The sequence below is a fragment of the Stegodyphus dumicola genome, chromosome 10, assembly GCF_044657685.1.
Source record: "Stegodyphus dumicola isolate Sdum_Otavi_A_Nest chromosome 10, ASM4465768v1".
Taxonomy (NCBI): Eukaryota; Metazoa; Arthropoda; class Arachnida; order Araneae; family Eresidae; genus Stegodyphus; species Stegodyphus dumicola.
The window spans coordinates 164,807,550-164,832,881 of NC_140777.1; the positions used below are offsets into that span (position 1 = coordinate 164,807,550).

Sequence of the window (25,332 nt, forward strand, 5' to 3'; positions counted from 1 at the left end):
GTGGTAATGAAGGAGGGAATTGCTTAGTAACGAAAAGAAATATTTTTCAGTCCTTATATCTTAATACGAACACATGAAATTCTACAAAAACTTTCCTAAGAATATCTATAACTAACTGCTAACATTAATTAAAAGTTCATACATTTAATAAATTTAGCTTTTTTATTAGTTTTTCTTATAAATTGACTGTATTTGATCCTTGATAATAGAACGCTTCACTTTATATTCGGCGAAAATTTCGTTAAAAAGTCATTGTAATTTTTTCTGTATGGAAAATATAATGTTCTGTTATTTACCGTGTAGTTAGACTGCTCCATATTAAGTGTTTTAAACAACATGAAGAGGTATGTATTGTTTTATGTGGACGCGATACAGAAGTATTGTTAACTGAGTGAAGTAACTGTTGCAAGCCTTGTACACAAGCGATCCAGAGGAATAAATACAGTAAACCAGGCCTTAAATAATTATTAAATAAAGCGCAGAAGCCTCATCGTAGTATTGGTTTTACGTTAAAAAAAATATCATAGCATATCATTCTTTCCATTTGGTTCTGCCATTTTGAACATCTCATTTTAAAAGATTTTACATTTTGTATCTTTAATTTCTGGGGGACTACTATTTAAACTTGTAAGCCTATCATTACTACTTACCTTAAAAATATTTCAGGTAATAAACTGTAATTCACATATCAAGGTTAGATGACACTGATTTTTAATTTTATGTGTAACATGATTAATCATGTTTAATCTAAAATTAACATGATCAATTATGTTAACAATTATTTTTTTTAATTTTATTTCTCTGAGTGGCATGGCTTTTTGAATCCGCTTGTGAAGGTCTGGATTTAAGCAGTATTTATTAGCTAAATTTGTGTAATTACTTATTTTAGTCTCTGTTTTCATAAACTTTCATTAATTAAGATAATATTTATATTATTAAAGAAAGTAAGAAATCAAAATATCTTAAAGAATAATATATATATATATATATCAATCAAGTGACAAAAAAAATCTCATGATCGGACACAGGCGCTCATGCCATAATGCAAATAATTTAAAATGCTTTCAGAAATTTCTATGGTCTACTGTTCTATTTGTTATTTAATAATAATTAAATAAGCATGTTATGTATAGAATTTTTTGATAATATTCTTGTTATATGTTAAATTAATTCTAAGTAAAGAAAGCATGCTACAGTTCTGAGAAGATACTTTATTTAGAAACATGTAATGAAAGCCACAATAAATATTTTCCTTAGTAAGAACAATGATAATTTGATTTCATGAAGCAATATAATTTAATAAATAAACTGAGAAATGAATAAAATCACCAGCTCTTGTATTCCTAAGCAATGGAATATAAAAATTTTAATCTCTTAAAAACTGTCTTTAATTAAGAAAATTTTTAAGCATTTGCTTGGAAAACAACACATGCGACTTTCAGCGTGAGAGAAGATCCAAGAATTTGCTATCAGCATGCCATTATTTTGTTAAGAAAACTGGGAAAAAATAGCCCTTTTTCGATTCTGAAGCGCGAAAAATATTCCCTGAAGTCGAGACATATGTTTTTAGTAAATTATTTTAAGTACTATGAATGTTTTTCTTTTTTTTTGTATTGAATTAGCAAAATAATACGGAAACAATAACACGATTGGTATTAGAATGAATAAAAATTTCACAGCAATACTTAGCAACGCGAAATATAAATGCTGCAAAGCAGTTGACTCAAATTACATTCGGGCTGAATTCCTTTTTTCTTTTTCCCTTACCAAAAAGAAAATGGTTTTTTAACGAAAGATTTTAAAACTAAATTTAAAATCTTATTTACTAAAATTTATCAAAACTCAAATAAATGGTAATAATAATGACGCAAAGAAAAAATTCCAATTTATATTTACTTTCTGTGTGAAATCTAGAGGTTGGTTGGTATCTGCGAAATATTTGTATCACTTCCATTTTGTAATTCGAATATATTGATAGTTAAATATAAAATTTTCAAATTGCTATTTATTTCAAATAATTCTAATGTGTTAAATTAATGACTAACTAATTTACTTTTAATGTAAATTAAAATTAAAATTGCCACAAAACTTGAAAATAAATAATGACAATGTAATGTCTTTCTTTTATTTACTAAAGTTTTCTTCAACGTACCTATTGCCTATTACCACCTATTATCTATTACCTAGCACCTATTACCACCTATACTGCAATACACAAACATGCACATTATTCGGCCGACTTTCAGTTTGACAGAGTAGAGTGTGTGTACATTAATGAAAGTCCACCGACTGCAGATGAAATAAGTTTCATTGAGAAAAACCTCTGAGGAAAACTTCAGATTTCGGGACCTGTTATGCTTACAGAAGAACTACAATAATTAGTTATCTTGCGCACCTCGAACCGATCTAGCACTAAAGAACAGTAGTGATCAGGTAACCCGTTGAAATGTCACTGAGTTTGAAAATATGGCCTTTCTTTTTTCTCCAAGTGACGTAGAACACAATTATGTATTGCAGTAAATAACAATTTTCTAAATAAGTAAATAAGTAAAATCTGCGTTTTTTTTAACACAATTATATTTTGAGTCTGTATGTTTCGATAAAATTCTTGTCATAGTTCTATATATTTGAATATGTAAGATTATTTTTTTTTTTTTTTGCATTGGTAGTTATGAGCTTTTATATAGGGAAAGTCACATAATTTTGAAACTATGCAAAATTATTGGAAATTTAACATCAGAACACTTTCTTCCCAGTTTCCAAAGGAAAGCTACTAGATAGGCTAGTAGATGGCATAACTGGCATATTCTTTCAGTAACCATTTTAGCATTCAAATGTTCTCGTTCCTATAGCTTTGAATACAAAATGGTTTAAATGTGTCGTCAAGAGACATAATGCAATACAGTTTGGTTTTCCCAAACTCTGAAACCCTTCGCTAAAAGAAAAAGAAAGACGAAACCATTTTTCTTACCTAACTGTCACTGAACACCTAACCTAACCTATAAATCTCTCAAAAAATTTGATTTGAAAATTTTCAAAAGAAATTCTTCATAAAATTTATAAAATAAACCAATTTCTAGTCTGTGGTTTTGCTTAATATATTTTGAATACTAAATAACACATGACCATTATTCTATTCCCTGATGCATTCCGTATATATATTCTTGATGATTGGTAACTATTCGATAGATTCAACGACATTCTTTTAATAATACATGAAGCAAATATGCGAATAATATATTTCGTCTAAACACAAAAATTTAGGAGATAGAAAACTAGGTAATGAAAGTTAACAGTCTAAATTTTTGCTGCGCGTAAGCTAATAGACCCACGGCTACGAAATTTGGTACATAGGTGCATCTAGACAAGAGCCAGTGCACCTCGAGGCGATTTTTTCGAAATTCGAATTAGAATTTTTTTATTTAATGTTTTATGACGAAATCGCGACATTTTGAGACATAATGGGCTATAGGAAAGCGAGATTTTACTTTACACACTCCTTTTTCACATCGTCATGAAACGTAGACACTTAGCTATTTTACGAACTTAAAATAAATTTCGTGTTTCAATAAATCGATTAAAGACGAATTTATTTAACAAAGGGAGCTTAACACATTTACAACAGGATATTTTCTAAAAAAGTTTATTTTTAAAAATGTACAGTTTATTTTTCTTTATTTTTGGACACGTTAAACTTTCATACTTGCGACTGCTTTTACAAAAAGAATTTTGGAAAAACTATAATATTTTGTATTTTAAAAAAAAATTTTAAATGAAGCTTCCGAATACACTTCTCACATCTTTAAAAATGTGATTTTGGCAACAATTTTCCTGTGTTATTGTTGGTGATAGATTTTTGATGAAATCGCATCATTTTGAATAGTTTCATTCTTTTAGAAATATGGGTTTGGCAACAATTTTTCATCGTATTTCTTATGTCACTGTTTTTAAGAGATTGGCAATACATTTTTATTGATTTTTTTTGATAAAGTTGTTCTGTAAAGTAAAATTCTGCGCGGAATTTTATGTTTTTTGAGTTGCTTTCATGTTATTTTTTGCTTATTTCACTGTTTGTAAGATATTGAAAAGTTTTGCATGATTTTTTTTCTTCAACGGAAAGTTGGTTAATTTTTTATTAGGATAATTAATATTTGTATTAAGGGATATAGCTTATTTCATTGTAATTTTTTTCTCTTGAAAATATAACGTAAAATATCATTAATTATAATATCTTTTCAGAATTTTTTTGTTTTTTGTATTCTTTTATGTTATTTATTGCTCATTTCACTGTCTTTAAGATAATGAAAAGTTTTGAGTGATTTTTTTAGGAAACGAAGTTCTTAACCTCCTTTATACCATTCGAGTTCTTAAGATTTTGCAAAGGGAATTTAATTATTTATTTATTAAGATAATTAATATTTGTATTAAGGGATATTGCTTATTTCATTGTAATTTTGTTATACGTAATAACTGTTTTTTATGAAGTTGTCCTGCAGAGTAAAATTCTACGCAGTTTTTAAATTTAATGTTCCCTTCAGCCATTTTCCCGGTACATTTAAAAGCCAGACGAAGGCTGGCAGCGAAGCTGCTAGTGAAAATCTATTTACAATGAAATATATAAAGTAGTTCTGGAAAAGTATTTAAACCACACCCGCTATGTCTAAAATGTGGCATGTAACATAGCCGCTATGTTATACATATACAAGCTTAATTACGCTATATTATACCTATACAGGCTGCAAGTAAAACTTAAATACCACTAAAAAGTATTCTCTTGTCCTACATATATACCCATAAATTATGCAAAAGTCTCTAGCGGCATCTAATAATAATAAATTATTAGTTTATATTGAAATGTAATCGTCGAAAGATCAAGAATGTGTTGCATTCCATATATCAAGCTTAAAATTCTTATTTTGCAGAGCTGGATAAACATTCAGTTAGTTCTCGGTACATAAATGTGCAGCTTACAGTTAGATGGTTCATAAAACAAAAAGTTGAGAATGATCAAATTTTGATTTTACAAAAAAAATAATATAAAGGACAAAAAAACAAGGAATTTTCCACCATTTTATAAGCTTCAAATATCGTGGTTCCCAAAACAAGCTGAGAATTTTATGTTGAGCGGATGATATTAAAATATGACACTAAATGAAACAAAACGTGTTTACATTGGATTTGTACTACAAAGCCTGCTGTGCGGATGCAATTTTCTATCAAGCAAATACCACAGAATAAGTGTTTTAAAAATATTTTTTAGCACATATTAGTGAAAGTTTAGATACTAATAAAAATCCAATTTTATTTTTATTTCTGTTTGAGTTTATAACCTATACGTAGGTGTTTAAAATTTGCTTTAGCATAAGTAAATGTTTTGGTTTATATATATATATATATATATATATATATATATATATATTGTAAACTACACCTGAATTAGCCAGATGTTTCATTGATTACAAATTAATTTATACATTTGCGCTAGATGTACCTCTACATTTTATTACGTGAAAAAACTTTGGGAACCACAGTCATAACTGATGCTTATCAAGGAAGACATACCAGCAAAGAGAAATTAAAGTTACTGAAGGAATGGAACTTTGGGACAAATAAAACTTCACATAAACACAAACCATAGTTTTTTCATTAATAATTAATTGATTAAAAGCTCCTACATTACGATAGTCTTCTTGTGCTTCCTAAAGCATGAAACAAATCATTCTCTATAAAAATTATTTTCATTTATGTAAATAAAAGGGTAAGTGAATGCCACTCATTTGAAATTTTAGAACTATTTTGATTTACTGTTATGAAATAATTATTTTGAGAAGAAAATTTTACCAGCTACTTATAAAAACTACTATAAGTAAAAAAAATTATAATTTTTGTCGAAGTAAGCATTTCACAATACAATATAAAAATAATTGTACTGTGAAATATTAAATATGTGTATAAATATATATTATTTTCCTGCCTAAAAGTTCCAAGTGAGAGAAATTTACGGTCTGTAATGAATTTATTAAACTATTTTCTGCGAGTATTTTAACTTTATAATATCGATATAATTTTCTATCTTCTTCATATGGAAAATGAAGCATGTGCATTGAAATTGCAAATGCATGGGTTAAGTTTAGAAATCTGACTATTTAAGAAAATAAGCAAAGAAACATTTTTACCTCTCATTATTAAAATATTGAAACTTTTAACCGAGATAGAAACTTTTAGGCAAAAAGTATTCGTTGTTGAGTGCTGATCTGCTTCCCGCTTTCCATCTGCAATACTAAAGAGGAGAAGCCGAAAATTTTTGGATATAATTCTAAACAATTTTAATTCTATGCAAGTATCACTACTGGATGCTTGAAATGTCCACGAATGCTTGTAAACTTTAAATTCGCCAAGGTTTAAGCACAGAGAAGACTTTCGTCATTTTATGGAGGTCATAGTTCTCAAGAATCCCAACGGCACACGTTGAGGCATCACGTCCAGTTGAAGGCACGAGAGAGCGTCTTGCAGCATACAAAATATAATAAATTAATGTCCGGACTGCAGGGCAGCCTGCGCCCTGGCCTGTAAGACGCTCAAAAAATAAATAATGTACAAAAAGACGGCACAGGCAAATGGCGGAACAATGGATGTTGGCAGCTTTTTATTCCGGCTTTTCACAATCTGGAACAGATTCAATTAAAAAAGAAGATTAGTTCTGATATTACTACAAGTTTGTCAGTATGCGCAATAAAATGAATATGAATGAATAAAATGATAAATATGAGCGAATTAGAATCTTTATTTATCACATAAGAAGAAAGTTACAGAATGATATCACTACGAATTGCCTTATCTATTGTTTAAGAAACGTATTAATTTTCCTGTATTTTATCATCTGTTTATATGTTTTTATATACTTTTATAGAAATTAAGAGTACTTTTTCTCAAATTTCTTTCATTTTCTAGAACTTTTAATTCGTGAAGTTTTTGCGGAGGTTTTCACTAGAATAAAAACTGGAATGTGTTTATAAATAAGATTTACAGAATTGAAAAAATAAAAAGAAATTCATTTTTTTAAATGAACTGTATATACGTAACAAAAATTAATTGAAAAACGTTATTGAATAGCCTTAGGATGCAACATTCAAGCACAACAAGAATTTATTATTACAGAGTTTAATATTGAAATATCAAGCTTGATGATAAATGACTACTAAATGTTGTCACTTTAAAATGCAGTAATAATTTGACTTCCGTTAACAAGAAGATGCGCGGTTTCTCATTTTTCGTTTTAAAATTTCTTTAAGCATTTATGGTTATAATTAATTTCTGTTTGAAATAGCCAATAATTTAAGAAAACGCTGATAAACAAAACACTATTCTTTCTACATATTAGAACTAGTTTTGAACAAATAGTATTTATTAAAGCATAATAATTTTTGCTAATTTTCTAAGACTCCACATCCCTCTTCAGAAATGGCATTTAAGTTATAACTGTGTTTTTTCACAGACAATGTAATTTTTACAATCTCAGTGTAGTTATTGCTTCATCCATTAGTATACAAAAAAAAAAAAAAAAAAAAAAAAAAAACCGAAGAACGGAGATCAGTATTTTTATTTCTGCCTTTTCCCACGCTTCATAATTAAGAAGTGAGTCGTTAGATGGGTCTGTTAAATTTTAGGAAACCACTGGCATCTAAATAATTCCGTTTTATATAGCACAATTATTTGAATACTATTTTGTATTGATAAATATGAAAACTACCTTTTTATTACATATATTTTTTCCAAACAAGTGTTTTACATCCCTTGGTCATAAACTAAAACTCTTGTGTATCTAATCTGCAAAGGATCGCGATTGACGCGAATCCAACTTCCGTCGCTTTTTGTTGGTCCCACCAATCGCGTAATTTCGGGGTATTCTAGTATCATTAACACAGCTGTATTTTTGTCAGAATGACTCATTTCCAAAAATTACGTATGAAGAATTCTAATTGAAAATCAGGGGCTGAACTGACATTAAAGTACGGTCATTTTAGGCAATGTATTTAAATATGTTAGAAGCGACACAGGGCGAGGTGAATCGTTTTCAGATTTCTGGATCATGTGTACTTCATTGTTTATTTCAGCAGCTGAATTAACTTCGTTCGACATCAAGCAAAGGTTTTGAAGTATAAGTAATATCAATACTCATGTGAAACTAAATAACTAAAACTTAAAGTTATATAAATATCAAACTCTTACATAGATCGCCGTTCTTGGACGGTTCGGTGACTAGCAGAAAAGCCATCTGGCGTCCCGTACGCAAAAGTGTCGATTCGCCTCGATGTACTTTAAGACTCGACTCTATGTATACGTCGTCAGACGACCGGTGCTGCCTGGTGACGTATCCAGGTGGTGCGCGGCTCCACTGGAGGGTAATAGTGGAGGTTGAACCTCCACGACGTGCCCAAAGGTGGAGTCGACGTGTAGTGAGATTGAGTTACTCGGAACAGGGAAGCCGAAACGCCATGTATACGTCGTCTACCTTTCTCTTCTCGGATGCAGTACCAATTATTCTTTTCGGCGTAGCTGAGAAGCAATTTCGGTCAGACTGCTGAATAACATGTGGGTTCGATCATACTCGACGAATGCTTTTCAGCAAGTGTCTGGTCGGGTTATTATTACTTCAAGCTTGATGCTATCATACACGTTGTAATTTTCACCATCTGATGTTTCAACCATTAGCAAAAGTTGACGTAATGAATCCTTTAACTTTTGAAACATGCTTATTTTTTAAATTAAAACTCTCTGACCGTAAAGGCTTAGAATATTTCTTATGATATCCGAAGGAAGTGTCTTGAAATATATCAAAGGAATCAAGGCAATATATTAAAAGTACATAAATCCAGATATAAAGTACCAGAGCCATTTGGGCATTAAAATAAAGAAAATACTTCTTTCTCATGGCAATTTTGAGAAATTTGGGCTTTTTTTTTAAAACTTCCGTGCTGGAAAGTACTAGCATATCACTTAAAAATCTTATGTGATGTATATTTCAGCCATTGCTTTTTCATAGTTATACTTGATGTGAGTGGTATACATCATGCTGAAATGAATAAAGTCAGGTGTTTGTGAAGTGTTATAAATCTTTCTGAAACTTACGGCAAACTTGGCATCTGTCTTCATCGCTATTATCTCCACATCCATCTAGCCCACTACACAGGATGGCAGTGGAACGGCATCGTTCGTTATTGCAACGGAAACTATTCGCCGGGCATCCTTCGCCTGAAACAATAAGCCACACAAAATTATGCAGATTAATTGCTAGCATTTTTTTTAACATTTTATTTTGATGAAAGTTTCATATTTTTTGTTTCATAATTTGTTGAATATATGTTTGTATATGGAAAGAATTTGCAAATCGCATTTTAAATTATAAAATAAAACGCTAAACATTATGTTGATATTGATATAAAATAAAAGCATTTTGCTCAATCATTGAAGACAAAGCAAAGACGTTGCTGCTGATGTTAACATCTTTCATCGCAAATCTGACGATGGTAATAAGTTGTGATTGGAAGATCTGGCACAACTAGTAAGTTTTGAGTATTTTAAAAGTACGTTTTTCATCATTAATACCTAAAACCCACTTTCGCATATTTTTGACCAGTCAATGAGTTTAGATCACGCGGGGGACGAGGGAGGATATTCTAGAACAGGAAGCAGTACTGTTGCAAAGAATAAGATCTTTATTTGTATTAAGCAGTTTTTAAATAGTAAACTGCATATTAATGCAACAAGGTCATTTGAAAAGTACACGAGCTCCTTAATAATATTTTTGCAATACGTTTTTATAATTTTTTGTACTATAAATAACTTTTTTAAAACCATATATTATCTCCATTACAGATATTTCTCTTTAACTATTTTACATGTACACTAAACACTGCACAAAATGTAAATATAAAATAAATGATTATGATAAACTTTTATAGTAACATATAGCTTGCAACCATCTATGCTTCCTTTAAACAATTATTTAAAAAGGTAATTTTTAATAATATTTTGATACTTTTCTTTTAATTTTTAAAAGTTGGAAAGGATGTTGAAAACTTTTGAACTGAGTTCTTCTTAGAGGAGTTTGGCAATAGACTAAAGAAGAAAATATATCTAAATTATCCTCTACCGCCACTACCTGATATTAAGCAGTTCGGCTTTAAGTTATTCACTTTGTAATCTCTGTCTTTGAATCGCAAACATCAAACACGCTCGTGAGAAAAATTAAGAGAATTTGCAAAAAAAAAAAAAAAAAAAGTGTTAAACCAAAGGTAGTAATTATGCCGCCTACAAATTTTGCAAACATTCTAGGTTGAATACGTAGGCGTACCCATGTGTGTCTGCGGAGTGAGATGGAAAATTGTCGGTAGATTGGAAGCAGGCAAATCACAAGCGCAGTCACCCACTATTTTATTGGGTTATTTATATTATTGGGTTAATATTTATTCCACCCGATATTGCTCATGCCAAATTCAATTATTAAAATCTGTCTGTTAGGCTTTCCGAAATTCGACATAATGCGCAAATTATGTTATTTCTGCATACCACGGTTATCTGCATTGACCCTCCGATTTATCTGATCAAAAACCTGTGTAGCACATTTTACATTGTAGAGATCATAAGAATATAATTTCGCAGCAGAATTACGTTAAAAATAGCAGTGCTCTTATAAGGAATGAAACTACGGACCTTCCGATTGCTTGCCAGACGTGCTTCTCAATTCCACCACGAAAGCTCACGGTATAGACGGAGAAAAATGAATGTAACGTATAGTACATGAATGTTAAAAAGTTTCTGGTGGAAAAGAGTCTTTGATAATGATTATACACCAACTGAGGAATACTTTTAAAAATCTTGATCGGGAATATCTTAACTAGCAACATAACCTTGTTCCTTCTATGCTTTTATAAATTGATGTTGCAAGCCGTTAACAGGCTTCCCGGCATCCTGAATTAATGTGACACCTCAAGAGTGAAATGCAAGTAAGAAGCCGTAATTCTGAAGTGTTTTTAGAAGTCACATAAATAAACAGTGTTTGGTGCTTGGATTTCAACTCCCAATCATTCATCTTTGAATTAAAGAACCTACTTCCTGTTTAAAGAATGTTGAAATCATATCATACGCTAGGTAAATTTATTTATACCTTATTTTGAAAGTGAAAATTGTTTTAGTTTATTTTTCAGTAAGGTTTTCTTTATACCTTTCCACTTTGAAGTAAATGTGTGTATTAACTCGTATACAGTGCATGTAATATACTTTGAAGCTGCTATTAAAATTACTGTTATTTTATTATTGAAATTGTAGATACATACACGATTTAAATAAGAATATAGACAACATAAATAGAAAGAAAGGAAGTAAGAAGGAATGCATTACTTCCATCGAAGTCAGAAGATATGAAATACTTACATACATGTATAGTTAATATTTTTAATAATGCTTCCCTATTCTCTTCGCTGAATTAATTCTGATTAATTAACTTTTCGATTTATCGTTACCAATATCTACGAATTTAGATTATCACTTCTATCTCGGAATTTTAAATAACGAATAAGAACTTTTGTTTTAATGTATTAATTAGAATTTAAGGACCCTCAGAACAACCAATTTTTTTAAAAGAGTTATTTATTCAAAAATATAGCGATAGAGGTGTCCATATATTCATTAAATAGATGAAACCAATTTTTGAGAAAAACAAAACTTTTAAAGAGAAGCATGATCATTGCTTACAGATATCTAATACTGATGAAATGTCCTTACCTCGTTCGCATAATAAGAAACTTTCATCCGACCCATCATAGCAATCAGTGACTGCATTGCAGAACACATACTGGGGCAGACACTGGCCGTTGTTGCATCGAAATGAGTCCTTATCGCAAGGGATACCTGTGACAGACATAAAAGCTGGATTGAGAATTTTGATCATGATTTATTGTCAGTTTTTTAATGCAGTTCAGCTTCTTGACTTTTATTTTTACGTAGCCTTTGCAAAATAATCTATACAAATTGCTTAATTCCCATGATTTAGTTGGAAGCTGAATAAGCTATTATAAAATTAGAAAGGAACAACCTTAGATTGGTGTATATTTTGAGTAAAACTCTGTCGATTTTTAGGAAGATAAGACACCCCCTCAATTTTCAATGTCATTTCCTTCTTCTTCTGATTTCCATGGTAATAACAGTTGCTATTATTTCAGAAGAAAGAAATAGTTAGTAAGAGAATAAACCACGTTTATTTTCTTAATAAAGCTTACGTTTATCATAAAATGTAATGAAAGGGAATAAATATAATAAAATATTTTTCACAGTCATAATGATATTCATTACTGATTGGTGATAACCATTCATAATAATAATCATTATTGAATTGAAAAAGAATCCCTCATTAAAATTGCCATGAAATTACGTTTCTTGCCATTAACTTATTCCATATTTTAGCGACTGATTTCAGCATTCGAAAACTAATATTGAACATAACCTTTTTCAGACTTTTGGAACAACAATTTCAGTAACAATATTTACTACTTGTTCCTTTCAGAGGTAACTCAGAAATATAATACTTCCTAATGAGTGGTTAAGGTATGTTATGCGATAGCAAATATCGATATTGCCTAGCCATGTCTCATGCTGCACACTTAAGAAACGATTATGCCCACCACGTTTCTATGAAAAAATGTTTGAAAATGTAAAAGTCGTGCGTGCTTTCTTTATCAGCAACATGTCGGTTAAGGTTACAAAACTATTCACCGCATTTGCTGCCGATGATAATAGAGGATAGTAGCTTATTTCATATTAAAATAAAAAAGGAAATGATTTACAGTATCTAGTAGCTGTTGCTTTATATTACCTGTGTAACAGCGGGCTTCGTCGCTGCCATCGGGACATTCCCACCTTCCGTTGCAAACTGTAGACCTGGACATGCACGTTCCGTCATTGCACTGGAATGCTTCTTTCGGACAGTCTGGAATGAAAGGAACTGAAATCACGATCTTACATCTTAATGTAAAAGCAATGCGTGTCAGCTAGTTTTAAATAGTGAGCCAGTCGGTTATTTTATGGGCCACAGATGATTATTTTAATAAAATTTTCATGTTCGAATTTTCATTATTATTGATATTGTTTGAGCATCTGCATGCACAATGCTATAATATTAAATGACAATTTTACTTTAATTCTATTTAAGCCATCATCATTAAAAGTTATGGAAGGTGTTTTAGTCGTTAAGGATTCGAAAGCGTTTAAAAAAGTCAACTGCCACCATTTCAGATTTGTTTTATTAAACTCTACATTAATTTCATTTTCAGATTAATATAAGATTTTTGACATTTTTAGAATTAAACCCTGCTAGATGAAACAAAGTAACTCTGTACTAGGGAAATTCAAAGACTAATAAATCTTTGAATTCGCCAGTAAATAAGATATATTAGCCTACAATGAATGGTAAAAGTGGGAAATATTTAGAAAATGTCTGCATTGTGAATCTTATTCAAGAGGTGGCAATAAATGTTAGCATTTACCCATTAATTCTCTTTTAAACAATCTTTCGTATTATTTCAGGAAAGAAAGAAAAGGAAATTAAGAAGCAAAAATATATATCATCGGTGTTTAAAATAATTATTTTATGTTCTGCAATATTTTGCGCTTTTTAAAAATTTTTATAGCTTATTTAAGTTATACATAAACAGTACCTTGTGGCTGAAAAAGTAAAAGCTATTATTATAAACTTTTCAAATGCCTGTAATAAATGAACCGAATTTGTAATTACTCAGAACAGTCTTTAACTGACACTCAGTTACACATATTTTTAAAGCAAATAAGCAAGACTTTTATTTATTATATCAATATGATTTTTGTATTATTTATTTAAACATATATAAACTTATATTTTTATTAAGTACTTAACATTTATTCCAGTTTCTCACTTTTACGATAAAAAGAAATACGATAAGAAGACCGAAAATAACTTATTTATTGATGAAATGCTGTTTTATGATACGTAACTTTGGTACTTGCATGCTTAAAAGAATAAAATTATTCAACTTCATTTTAAAAATTTGGGAAATGTTTTTCAAAAGTTTAACATATTGTACGTACTGAAAGGTATGCAGTTCTCTTCGTCTGTTCCATCGGCGCAGTTCTGCTCGCCGTCGCAAACAAAATACCACGAGATGCACTGTCCGTTTGTGCACTGGAATGTATCATTCAAACATTCTAAAATATGAAACAGAAAACTGAATTATTCCACTAAACACAGAATACTTAAAATCAAAAGAATGCGAGATTTTTAAATATGATCCCACCCTTCCAAAAAGTGAATAATTTTTTGGCAGTACTTTACTTTAAATTGCTAAAAATATTCAGAAAAATTTAAAGAATAAGATAAAAATTCTCTCATGATTCCCCCCCCTTTCACAATTTCCCCCCTTTTTCACTTATGTCCAACTCCTTTGTGTAACCTTTTTACGAATGGATCCTTGGAGCTACTTTGATTTGTTATGTCCAACAGATTATGGGCTAGCATCGTTTGTTATATATTGAGAAAAATAACTAGTCATATTTATTTTTTTCATGTTCAGATTTCTGTAAACACATAAAAATGTTCACTTTGGATATGGGTGTGTTTTTTCATATCATCGCAATCTCTGATTTTGCATCACAGAATGAATTTTGTCATTAGATACAATGTGACTGAAAAGTGCTTAGATAACTACAGAAGGCGGTCGTTCGCAAAATACGTAATCTACGAACATACGTACCGTACGTATACGCACGTTCGTAACGTACATACGAACGTACGTACCGATACCGTAATCTACGGTCGTACGCAAAATATGTACACGAACTACTTCGTACTATATTGTTGTACCTGAATTCAGTCAGCGGGAATCAAAAGATGGGCATACTACACATCCAATCAGTGAAGGCAGTAGGAAATTAACCTCAGCACAGAGAATGTGCAAGCTGGTTTTGCAAAAATCTGTCGTCAAGTCGAAGTTCCCAGCGTGATGTTAACACGTTCTCCAGTTTGTGCATCAGTGACATATATTCCCTAAATGGAATGAGTTTTCAACCATCCTATGAAATCCTAAACATACGTATGTCTAAAACATATTACATTAACTTAACTCAAATGTACTTTTTTTTTTTCAAATTCTGTCTGTAGCTCTGGCACAACTCAGCTGGTATTTGAGGCTACATGTTCTTATGTAAAAATGATTTTCTTCTGTCTTCCAGATCAGTTTCAAAAACAAGCCTAACAGCTTTTCAATCACTTTCTATTTGAATTTTAAATTTAATACGTTTTTGTGTCGGAAAAATTGAAGAATAAAATTTTGTGGAAGTTGCGTTTCAATGAGAATCTGGAACATTCAGATTTAGTAAATGTGAAACCGTTCATAAGAACCTTGAAGGTTAGTTATTAGAAGCATATTAATAGAAATGCTAACAAAGAAACTAATGTATAAGTTTTAATATCGTAATAGATGTTTTGAGAGAAAGTGTAACATTATACTACGCAAATCTATACATCTTGTGAACAGATATATTTATTTGTGGTATAAGACACAGGAAATATCAGATATTATCAAAAGGTTATGAGTTTAAATGCGATTCAAATTTTTCATATTTTAAACCGAACAGAACTTACTAAAGCTGAATGATGCAAGTTTAAATTAATTTCAAGAACACTTTCAAGAAGCAAACTCATTTATTAAAAAACACGCATGTAAATATCACACAAAATTACTTCTGGAGAGATCAGTGATAAAAGAACCATCAAATTCCGGATGAAAACTGAGTTCGGTACCCTCAAGTGTTTTGCCTGAATTTAATAACTGAATCTAAGCTACATAAAATTTCTTGAAAATAGTAAAGTTTACGGTAATACCCTAACTCTCCAAAATATCTATCACAAATATCATTGCTATAATAATCTGACAAGAATAAAAATGTATTAAATTTTTGGGTACTATTCGGTTTCGAGGGCCGTAAAAATATTGCAGCGAAATGTATGCGCAAAAGCGCCAAATCTAGCAAACGCGCCTATTTAACAGCGCGTCAAATCTAGCATACGCGTCGATTTCAGATTGAGTAAGTTTATATAGTTCTATATTTCTTAAGACGCCATTGAAATACTAGTTTAATTTTTAAATCCTTTTTAGATTTTAAATCCTTTTTTAATATCCTATGGATTTAACAATTTGGGAATTGCCCATGACGAAAAGTCGGCAATAGAATTTTGGGTAAAGGGCAGAATCACCCACTGCTTGACGCGTTTTTAAGAATTGCATATACTCGGTATCCATGTGCACATCGACCTATTTTCGCTTAAAAAAATCCTAAAATTGCACAAAAATGGCACTGCGCACACCCTTGACTTTATCTATGTACACATCGACCTATTTTCGCTTAAAAAGTAAAAGAAAACTGACCAAAATCCAATTGTTTTTACCCTTGTAAAAAGCGGCAAACAAATAAGTGAGCGATTCTGCACTTTACCGAGAATATTTTCAAAGAAAAGGCATCATTCATTATAGAAAATTACGTTTGAACAACCAACGAGATGAAATTATGCTTTAGCGATAAGTCGGTAGCGAAATAGCGATGCAGACATCCATTCAGTTATGTTAAGCACATTTTATATAAATTATAATAATGATCTGAAATAGTTATTTACTCTTATGCTTCCATTCAGTCATGTTTAGCCTTTTTCATATAAATTATAATAATAAAAAAGTATTATATGAAATTAACCCTTCATCTAAATTAAAACATCAATCTTAGATAGTTATTTACTATTATACTTCCTTTCTTGCCGCAATTATTAGGTTTGCCGCAATTACTTTTGGCAGCATTGGCATCAACAATAGTTTGGCGATTTTTTACGGCCCTCGAAACCGAATAGTACCAATTTTTGTTTCCCATATACTCCCAATTTACGTGGCTTTTACGGTTTGCCAAAAACGGTGTGTTTTGGTTTATAAAAATAGAAATCAATTACCCTCTCACTTCCTCATGCCAGAATTGAAAACGGTATACACAATAACAAGATATAACTTTATTTGTATTAAAAATACGGAACTTTATTGTATTTATTCGCAAAGGCGACTCACGCACGAAGTGCTTGAAATTTGTGTCCATCTAAGCAGAAAATTTCAACTTACGTGTGTTAGCAGAGCTGCATTTAGGCGTATCTCGTTGGCATTCGCACCTTCCTTGCACGCAGATGGAGTAAGGATCTCTGGCTTGGCACTGGCTGGAGGTCAAGCATGGTTTTCCCAATGATACTGGAGTAACGGACACGAAACTGTCCGCAGGCTGACCTGTAGAAACAAGACGGGTGTTTAGTTTACATCAAGAGGGAAAAATAAAACATTAAAACATCTGTGTCTGTACTGTAGAAATATTAGGTTTTTTTTTTTTTTTTTTTTTTTTTACGGGAGGCGTGAAAAATGTGCATTGCCCTCACCGAGACTTGAACCTGGACCCCTAAAATACGCGCCAAATGTGCTACTGCTACTGTTACACAGCGAAGCACTCTGGAAGGAGAGAGAAAATATCTTATGTAGTACATAGGTACCCCCTTTAAAGGGCAACTGGGGATTAGGAGATCCAGTCGCCAAATCATGGTGGGAAAGAATTATTGTCCACTACTTTTTAGTTCGAGTGCCACTGTAGAATCATTAGGGTTTTTTGAAGTAGGAGATGTGAAAAATGTACAAAGACTCGAACCTGGATCTCTCGTATACGCGCCCAGTGTGCTACGGTTATACCACGAAGCCATGCTGGAAAAGGAGGGAGAAAATACCTTCACATTATTTTCTTCTTGTTAACACATTCACAGTTTCTTCAGAAATCTCTTAAAGTACTGCTTGAATTTAAGCAAGAGCCAGATGATATTCTTATAAAAAGTTTTTTTATAAAATATTTCAAGGAGAAAAGAAATATTTTAAAATTTTCCTGTTGATCGAATTATACCATCTCTGTGTGTGCCAGAGGTGCTATTATTCTCCGGAAATTCGCTTTTTGTTGGCATCACTTTTGTATTAGTTAACAAAAATTAAATAAAGAAGAGTCTATCTGCATGTATGTTCCTAGCATTGTGAAAAAACGACGGCACTGAATTTTTAATACGGGTAACACTCCACCCGATCATGAGAACTTTCAAACCTGAATTTTGAATTTGTTTTTAATTTATTTTATATCTTATACAAACAGAGCGAAATTCTGCACAAACTCAGCGATTTAAAAGCGAAAAGTGGCAACATTGTTCGAAATAAAACATTTTTATTTCCAGAGCGCCAGCATAAAATATTTTCATTTCCAGCGTGGCAAAATGTAAGATACTTAACTTTCAGTTTTTATCCACAAATTCGGATATTTGAAAGCAATGTGTTGCCATTGCCTAAAATGTAATACGTATTTTCTCCCCGCATCAGAGTGTTGCTATTTAATAAAGCATAACATATTTAACTTTCTGTTACTGAGTTACAAACCAAGTGATTGGAAAACAATAAACGTAGGTCTTACAATATTTTTTCTACTTTTTAATCTAATCAAATTGCATTAAAATCATGAGATGTCTAATTAGAAATATTAAATATTTTTTGTGAAATTGTATCAGCTGGGTTCATTAAAATTCTTATATACATTTTTCGTTTCTATCATAACTCTTTTAAGCGGCTAGTTTTCAAAGAAGTAATACAGCGGATAAAAAAAGGTATGGCAACTCTTAACACCCTATCGAGAATTTCAAAGATGTGCTGTTTTTAAATATTTTTAATTTTGTCATTGAATTGTATGTGGCGTTAAGTGCGAAAACGCGATGCTTAACAATAAAGCTGAAAAGAAAAAAAAAAAGTGTTTACAGAAAGGAATTCAAGAGCAGGTTGGTAACCTGCAATACTCATGAAAATGCTCATGATACAGCAGGGGAGAAAAAACTTTAGCAAATTGTCCAGTTTTATGAATCTGAACCCTTTCAGATTTTTTGTTCTTTTTCCTTTTCAGTCCAAATGGACGTTAGCCCGAAGGGCTATTAGAGTGTTAAGTGTCCTATTATTGTTTAATTAACAAAATGTATTAAAGTTATGAATATACATTCAGATTGCAAACTGACTGTGTGGTAAAACTGACGTTAGCCCGAAGGGCTATTACAGTGTTAAGTGTCCTATTAGTGTTTAATTAACAAAATGTATTAAAGTTATGAATATGCATTCAGATTGCAAACTGACTGTGTGGTAAAACGGAACGCGTAATAATTTGCATAATGGATTCATTTAGCATTCCCATAAAGGCAGCTTATAGTATAAGGCGTGAATTCTTGAGAAAGCAGCTTAGTTATAAAGCAAGTTCAGCCACGCTGCTGGTTTTAAATGTAAGAAAACAGAACTCCCAGCTTTTATTAATCCTAAGTTTGTTAATCCGCATTCTATTTCGGCTGTTAGAATTATTAACATTTTCCATAATGCATATGTATGTAGACTTGTTTCTAGAATATTCATCATTTATCTTTTAAAAGCATAAATACCATAAATTTATTATTAATGAATCAGGTATTTTTAAAATTTCGAAATATGCCAAATAAGTTGTAGAGACATTAGGTATTTTTAGAAGCTGATGATATCACAAACAACAGACGTGCACAGATTTTAATAGTATAGATTTCTGTACCCTTGATATTGGATTTATTACAATTAGTTTATCTCCAAACATTAAAATATTTTAAGTAACATAAAAATTAAATACATTTATTATCATGCATATGAAATTAAAGTATTCACTGCATGCATCAGTAGGAACAAACAAATCATTATGTTTAGCTGATTTGTTTCCAAATTAGAAAAGCAATGTATGATTAAAATTTTTAAAAAAAATCGTATTTCCTTAAAAAAAATATTTTTAAAAAATTTGGGGAACTTCAAATTCGACTTTTTTACATAAAATTTAAATTAAATGTAATTTTTAAAGGTTTTTATGTGAAAAGCTGACCATTTTGTACTTACACAGAATTTGAATTTTACATAAACTCTGTATGGTCTGTATGTTATAACTCAGTGTTTAAATTTTGAAAAGTTTTGAAATTCTGACCAATTGTTTCACAAATATATTTGTAAGTTAAAATTTCTATGTATGTTAAATTACATATTTAAGCAGAACTTCATAAATAAATCATAACATTTATTGAGACAGTTAAAAGGGAGAAATCATAATTTTCATATTTCAAATTTATTTGTAGTACTAAAATTTTTTATGTCAGAAGCACTATAATTTTTCATTGCATACAAACCTAATATTTACACAACTATCAACTTCAAATTCTGATCAACCAGTTAACCCTATGGCTCCAAAAAAGTAGTCAGTAAAAAAAGTTTGTTCGTCACATGGTTAACATATTGGTAATGACAGGTATGCCTTGAAATAACAAAATTTTTAGAGAGAATTTGGTGGTTACACTCAATGCCTCTAGGACTATACATCTTAATTTATTCTCGAGGATTGCTGTAAAAAAAAAAAAAAAAAAAAAAGAGTTCTTATCGTTCAAGCAGTTGCTAACTGTGCAGTGCCATTTTATGCGATTTTATGGATGATCAATTTTGGCACTGCACAAACCGCATCGCAAATATCTCCCATATATTGGCATATACGCAGCTTCTTGTTGGCGAATCTCAGATGGAACAAAACGATTATATTTTAAGGCACATGTGTTGATGTAATCATCACGTTTCATCATTTTTCCTGCTTTTCATCCACTTTTTTCCTGTTTGCATAGTGCTATCAATCCTTTTACTACAGAAATTCGAAAATCTTTCAGTCGTAAGGGTTGATCTCCACTTCTCTTAGAGAACAAGATGTATGAATTTGTAATTGTCACGTCAAAACACACAGAGCCACTAATGTTGAGAAAATAACTTATCAGCCACTGCAGGAGCAATATTGGGATTTTAAAGAGCAAGGTAATCGCAAGCTATATATAAGTGATATCACACCAAAAAAATGCCAATATTAAAGAAACCCTGAATTTATCTTGAAATTTCCACGACACACCAGAAGACGGCATTCTATGCTACCTATTTACTCATATAGCTGAGCAAGAAAACCGCCGCTTAAATTCAATAGAGTTTTAATATTGTTATTGTTAGATTGTTAAATTTCATTGTTAGATCACAAGGAGCGAAAGGGCAGAGCGAAATTCTATTCGCAAGCAGTAAAATGCAGATATTTGACATAGAATCTTCAATTCGTCGTCACTCGCTGAAACGTAAACGTAAGCAAATCATCTAGCTCTTTAAATGGCAAAAGCTTTACATTATTTTTTACCATAAATTGGGCATTAGAGCCACTTTTTCATGAGGTTCGTTTTAAATTACTTAATAAAAACCAAATTTTAATATAAAAACATAAAAAAATTTCGAATTTTTTTTATCAATTTAAAGGTATTTGCCTCTTAACGGTTTGCTGTAGTGTAACCATTTTAGTTTGGGAGGGTTATTACTTCGTTCACAGCTTTAAATTTTACACCGGAAATTTAAAACCGGAAAATATAATTTAATTAATCTGTAAGGAAGCAGTTAATAGTAGAGACATAGAGTTTAGTTTAAATATTTACTTGGTTTCTCTTCTTCAATTTCGCAGGTCATTCCATTCCTTGAAGTTTTGAAACCCTCTGCACACTGACATTTATTAGAACGCTTGCCTTGTCGGCTGCATATTGAGTTAGGAGTTGCATGCTGACAGTCTTCATCTATTTCGCACTCACCACCAAGATCTGAAACAGGATATAGACAATCGATCAAAAATTGTTAGGAATTCTAGAAAAAATTACTTTTATGTTATTATAAAAGGTTCGTTTTAAAAAATTCGATTCCTCAAACGTGAATCACATATTTTGCTTCTTAAATTACACACTTATAAAATTCTTAAATTACACACTTATAGAATTCTTGTCTTGAAATTCGTCCCCTCCCCCCCAAAAAAAGGTGTAAAAGTTGTCAACTTGTCTCTATATTCATTCTTTGAGAGTCCTTCATTGTCTAGCTTATATACGTGACAAAGCTGCTTAATAAGATCAGAGTATTAACAGAAAGAAAGACCTAAAACCAATCTGAAATTTATTGAATTTCACATTTTCCAGGAAAATTTTACATTGATTCTGAAAAAATAAAACTTGAAAAAGTTTGACTCTCGTACGACAAAAATTGTCTGGGACATTTAATTTCAAAATCTGTAATTTTTTATGTCATTTTCGACTTGTCGTAAGAGATCGACAAAATAATTTAAGCAAATAAGTTTAAATAAAGTGCAGCAGAAAATGTGTATAATTTAATAGGCTGTACGAGGAAATCATGTGTTGACAACATGAGATTTCCTTTTCTAATGAATTCATTTTAAATCAGTGATCTTCAATTTTTTTCGAGGTTGAAGCTTTCATGCAAACCCTCCAAGCGTTTCGCAAGTCAAAAGCAGGACCCGAATTTCGGAATATCATGTGTATTCGCAATATCTAAAATATTGAACAGTTTTATTCCCAGTGTTATTGTTGTCTGAAATAATATGAAGCAAGTCTATTTTGTAATAAAATTATAACGATGAAACGATTTTCGTTTCATTTACCGTATAAAGTATAATTACTATATTTTCAGTAATTTTTTTATTATATACTTTTCTGAGGAAGGCAGAAGTTCCAAAAAAAAAAAAAAAAAGTGTGAGAGTTATATTGTTTTCTTGAACAGGTAAAGTTTGAAGACCACTCTTTCAATGCATTGATTAATATTCACTTTTTCGCAATCGTACTTTTAATAAAAGATTGCGGTGTTTTTAAGGATCAGACAGATTGGAAAATAGCATATTGTCTTCCATAGTTATTTTCTTCCAATTTCCTACTTCATTTTTAAATATATCCTTCGGTGTTGTGAGTTACAGAAGAGAAAAACCTTTAACTGTCTTCTCAAGGAAATAAGTAGCGATATAAGTAATGAATTGTAAAATGAGGCATAGTTTCAAAATAATGAAAATGAAATAATAATAATAATAATAATAATAATAACTTTACTTTCTTTAGTTTGGAGTATTGTTTTTCGGCATTAAGATTCAATTATTTTTTCCTTGCAGCAGGAAGGTTGGTAATAACAAACTTAAATTTTGAAATTAACTTTTCAATAGGGATTTATGTAAAATTAATTAAATTTTTTGGGGGAATTCTTGTTTTTAATGTCATTGTCCTTTTAGTCTTCTTATTAGCATATGAACCATTCTTTCAAGTGTTCGTCAGCTGTCTTAGATGAAGACCTTTCTTGATATTTCCCTTTTGATTATTTAGCTAATATATACTATGTATATATCTCTCTATATATGAAAAAGACTTAGCAATATTGATGGCGTAGCACGTAGATAGCACAGAACGTAGAATCCGTAATGAACAGCAAGAATTTTAATTGCGTAGAATGTTGATCCATAATGAATAGGAAACTAGGGCAACCGAGGAAGTTTAAATATTCATCTTTGGTTAAAAAACATTTTGCGGCCACAAACAACTTGGCACACTACTTGTGCCTATTTCAAAAAGGTTAAAATTTTTGATAGCTTTGCAGAATGAAGAAAGCAGCAGGTTCAGCTAGGCCGAAGTGTAAAAAGCAAGTACAGTTGTGTTCAGGATGAAATCTTAATTCAGAATGAGATAGTTTTGGTTCTCAATGTATTTTATTTGATAATTAAGACTGCTGTAAAATTATTATTGGCTGTTTTTTGATACGTCTTCAGTATTATGTAATAGTCATATAACATGGATTAGTCTCGAAATGACGCAGTGCAGAAAAATATTACTATTTTTAGAATAGAAGGGGGAATACCAAATTAAGCATTAAGGGGATATTGCTAGTTTAAATTATAATTTATCTTTTACACATACTTTTATCTTACATATTTATATGCATATATATATAAATGAATGCAGGCACTGGATTATAAAATTTCAGAACACTGTTATCAAGTTGATCCATCAAAATATCCAAATATTTATCTAAAGTTTAAAATGGAAAACAAAAACAGCCCAAGAAAAGAAATTTATATTGATAGATCAAAGCAATATAATGAAGCAATAATGCAAACACACGTCATTTATACTTTTCTCACAGCTCGTATTCCTAAAGACTTGACAAAACTAAAATTTCATTAAGTAACAGGTTCAGTCCGCATACATAAATTAAAGTCGGACAACTTTTGTAAACTCACATAGTCAGATTTCTTAGAATCTCACGCAAAAGGGAATGCTCCAAACAGATGTTCTTAGTAGTACATAAAACACTGAATAAATGACTGCATTTTTTATTTCTCAAGGAAAACAGCATTACTTCAAGATGTTTTTAAATCGCAATGCAGTATATAAATGCAAAAATGGAAAGTTTTTATTTTGAAATAAATTTTTATGCGATTATACTTCAAAATAATAATGAATATTCTTAATATCGAAAAAAAAAAAAAAAATGCGGTGAATACGTACGTGGGTAACATTCGCCATCTGCTGTGAGTAGAAAACCAAGTGGACATTGGCACTTGCCGTAAATCCTCGGTATGATATACTTGCAGTAACTGAATCTGTTTGCCATTTGACATTGCCGATCGTTCAGGCAGTAATCATCAATTGCAGCAGCTGAGAGAAAAGAGCAGAGGGCTATATATTTATATACAATACTAAATCATACAGTTTTATAGTAAAAAAAGGATATAATTTTTTTTCCTTCATAGAAGTAATTTTTCATCATATGCGAAATCTTTTTAACAAATCTTTAAGCATTAATGCAGCTACCGGTCTTAAAAATGTAAGGTAGATTCTTAAAATATTTGTAATTATGATAATCAAAAGAAGGTACAAAATATATATTTCGGTAAATAATTTCATACACTTATGTTAGTATATTTTTGAACATTTAAAGGCCAGATTTTGTGCATTGTAATAATAATAAATTTCCCTGTTTTTAAGATTCCAAATTGGTGATTCGTGAAATGATAGTAATTGTGCCAAAATTGATTACTCTCATTGTTCACAATGATTACATAATGAGAGTAATTTTTCCAATGTAAGTAATGTAATGAGAGTAATTTTGCCAATGATTGTAATGAGAGTAATTCTGCCAATGTAATTTGGCAAAATTACTCTCATTGTGCCAAAATTCGTTCCAATTTTATATTATATTTGCCTTATATTTTAAGTAAATGTTTACATTTTAGTAATTTTAAGTAATTGTTTACATTTTAGAAATTTTAAGCAATTGTTTACATTTTAGTAATTTTTTTACATTTTTAGTAATTTAA

The 25,332-nt window shown here is 30.7% G+C and overlaps 2 protein-coding genes across 3 annotated transcripts in view; one reads left to right on the top strand and one right to left on the bottom strand.

Annotated features, from left to right (window-relative positions):
• Positions 1-25,332, top strand: part of LOC118188089 (uncharacterized) — a 282,828-nt gene that overhangs the window by 30,417 nt on the left and 227,079 nt on the right. The gene's annotated exons all lie outside the window — the stretch shown is intronic.
• Positions 1,192-25,332, bottom strand: part of LOC118188086 (uncharacterized) — a 250,801-nt gene continuing 226,660 nt past the window's right edge. For both annotated transcript variants that reach the window (XM_035358436.2, XM_035358437.2), the window contains 8 exons: positions 24,521-24,670; positions 21,632-21,790; positions 17,187-17,345; positions 14,119-14,235; positions 12,872-12,985; positions 11,785-11,910; positions 9,130-9,252; positions 1,192-6,666 (listed from right to left, as the gene is read on the bottom strand). In XM_035358436.2, coding sequence (XP_035214327.2) covers positions 6,647-6,666; positions 9,130-9,252; positions 11,785-11,910; positions 12,872-12,985; positions 14,119-14,235; positions 17,187-17,345; positions 21,632-21,790; positions 24,521-24,670 — 968 coding nt within the window. In that variant the 3' untranslated portion in view covers positions 1,192-6,646. The remainder of the gene's footprint in view (positions 6,667-9,129; positions 9,253-11,784; positions 11,911-12,871; positions 12,986-14,118; positions 14,236-17,186; positions 17,346-21,631; positions 21,791-24,520; positions 24,671-25,332) is intronic.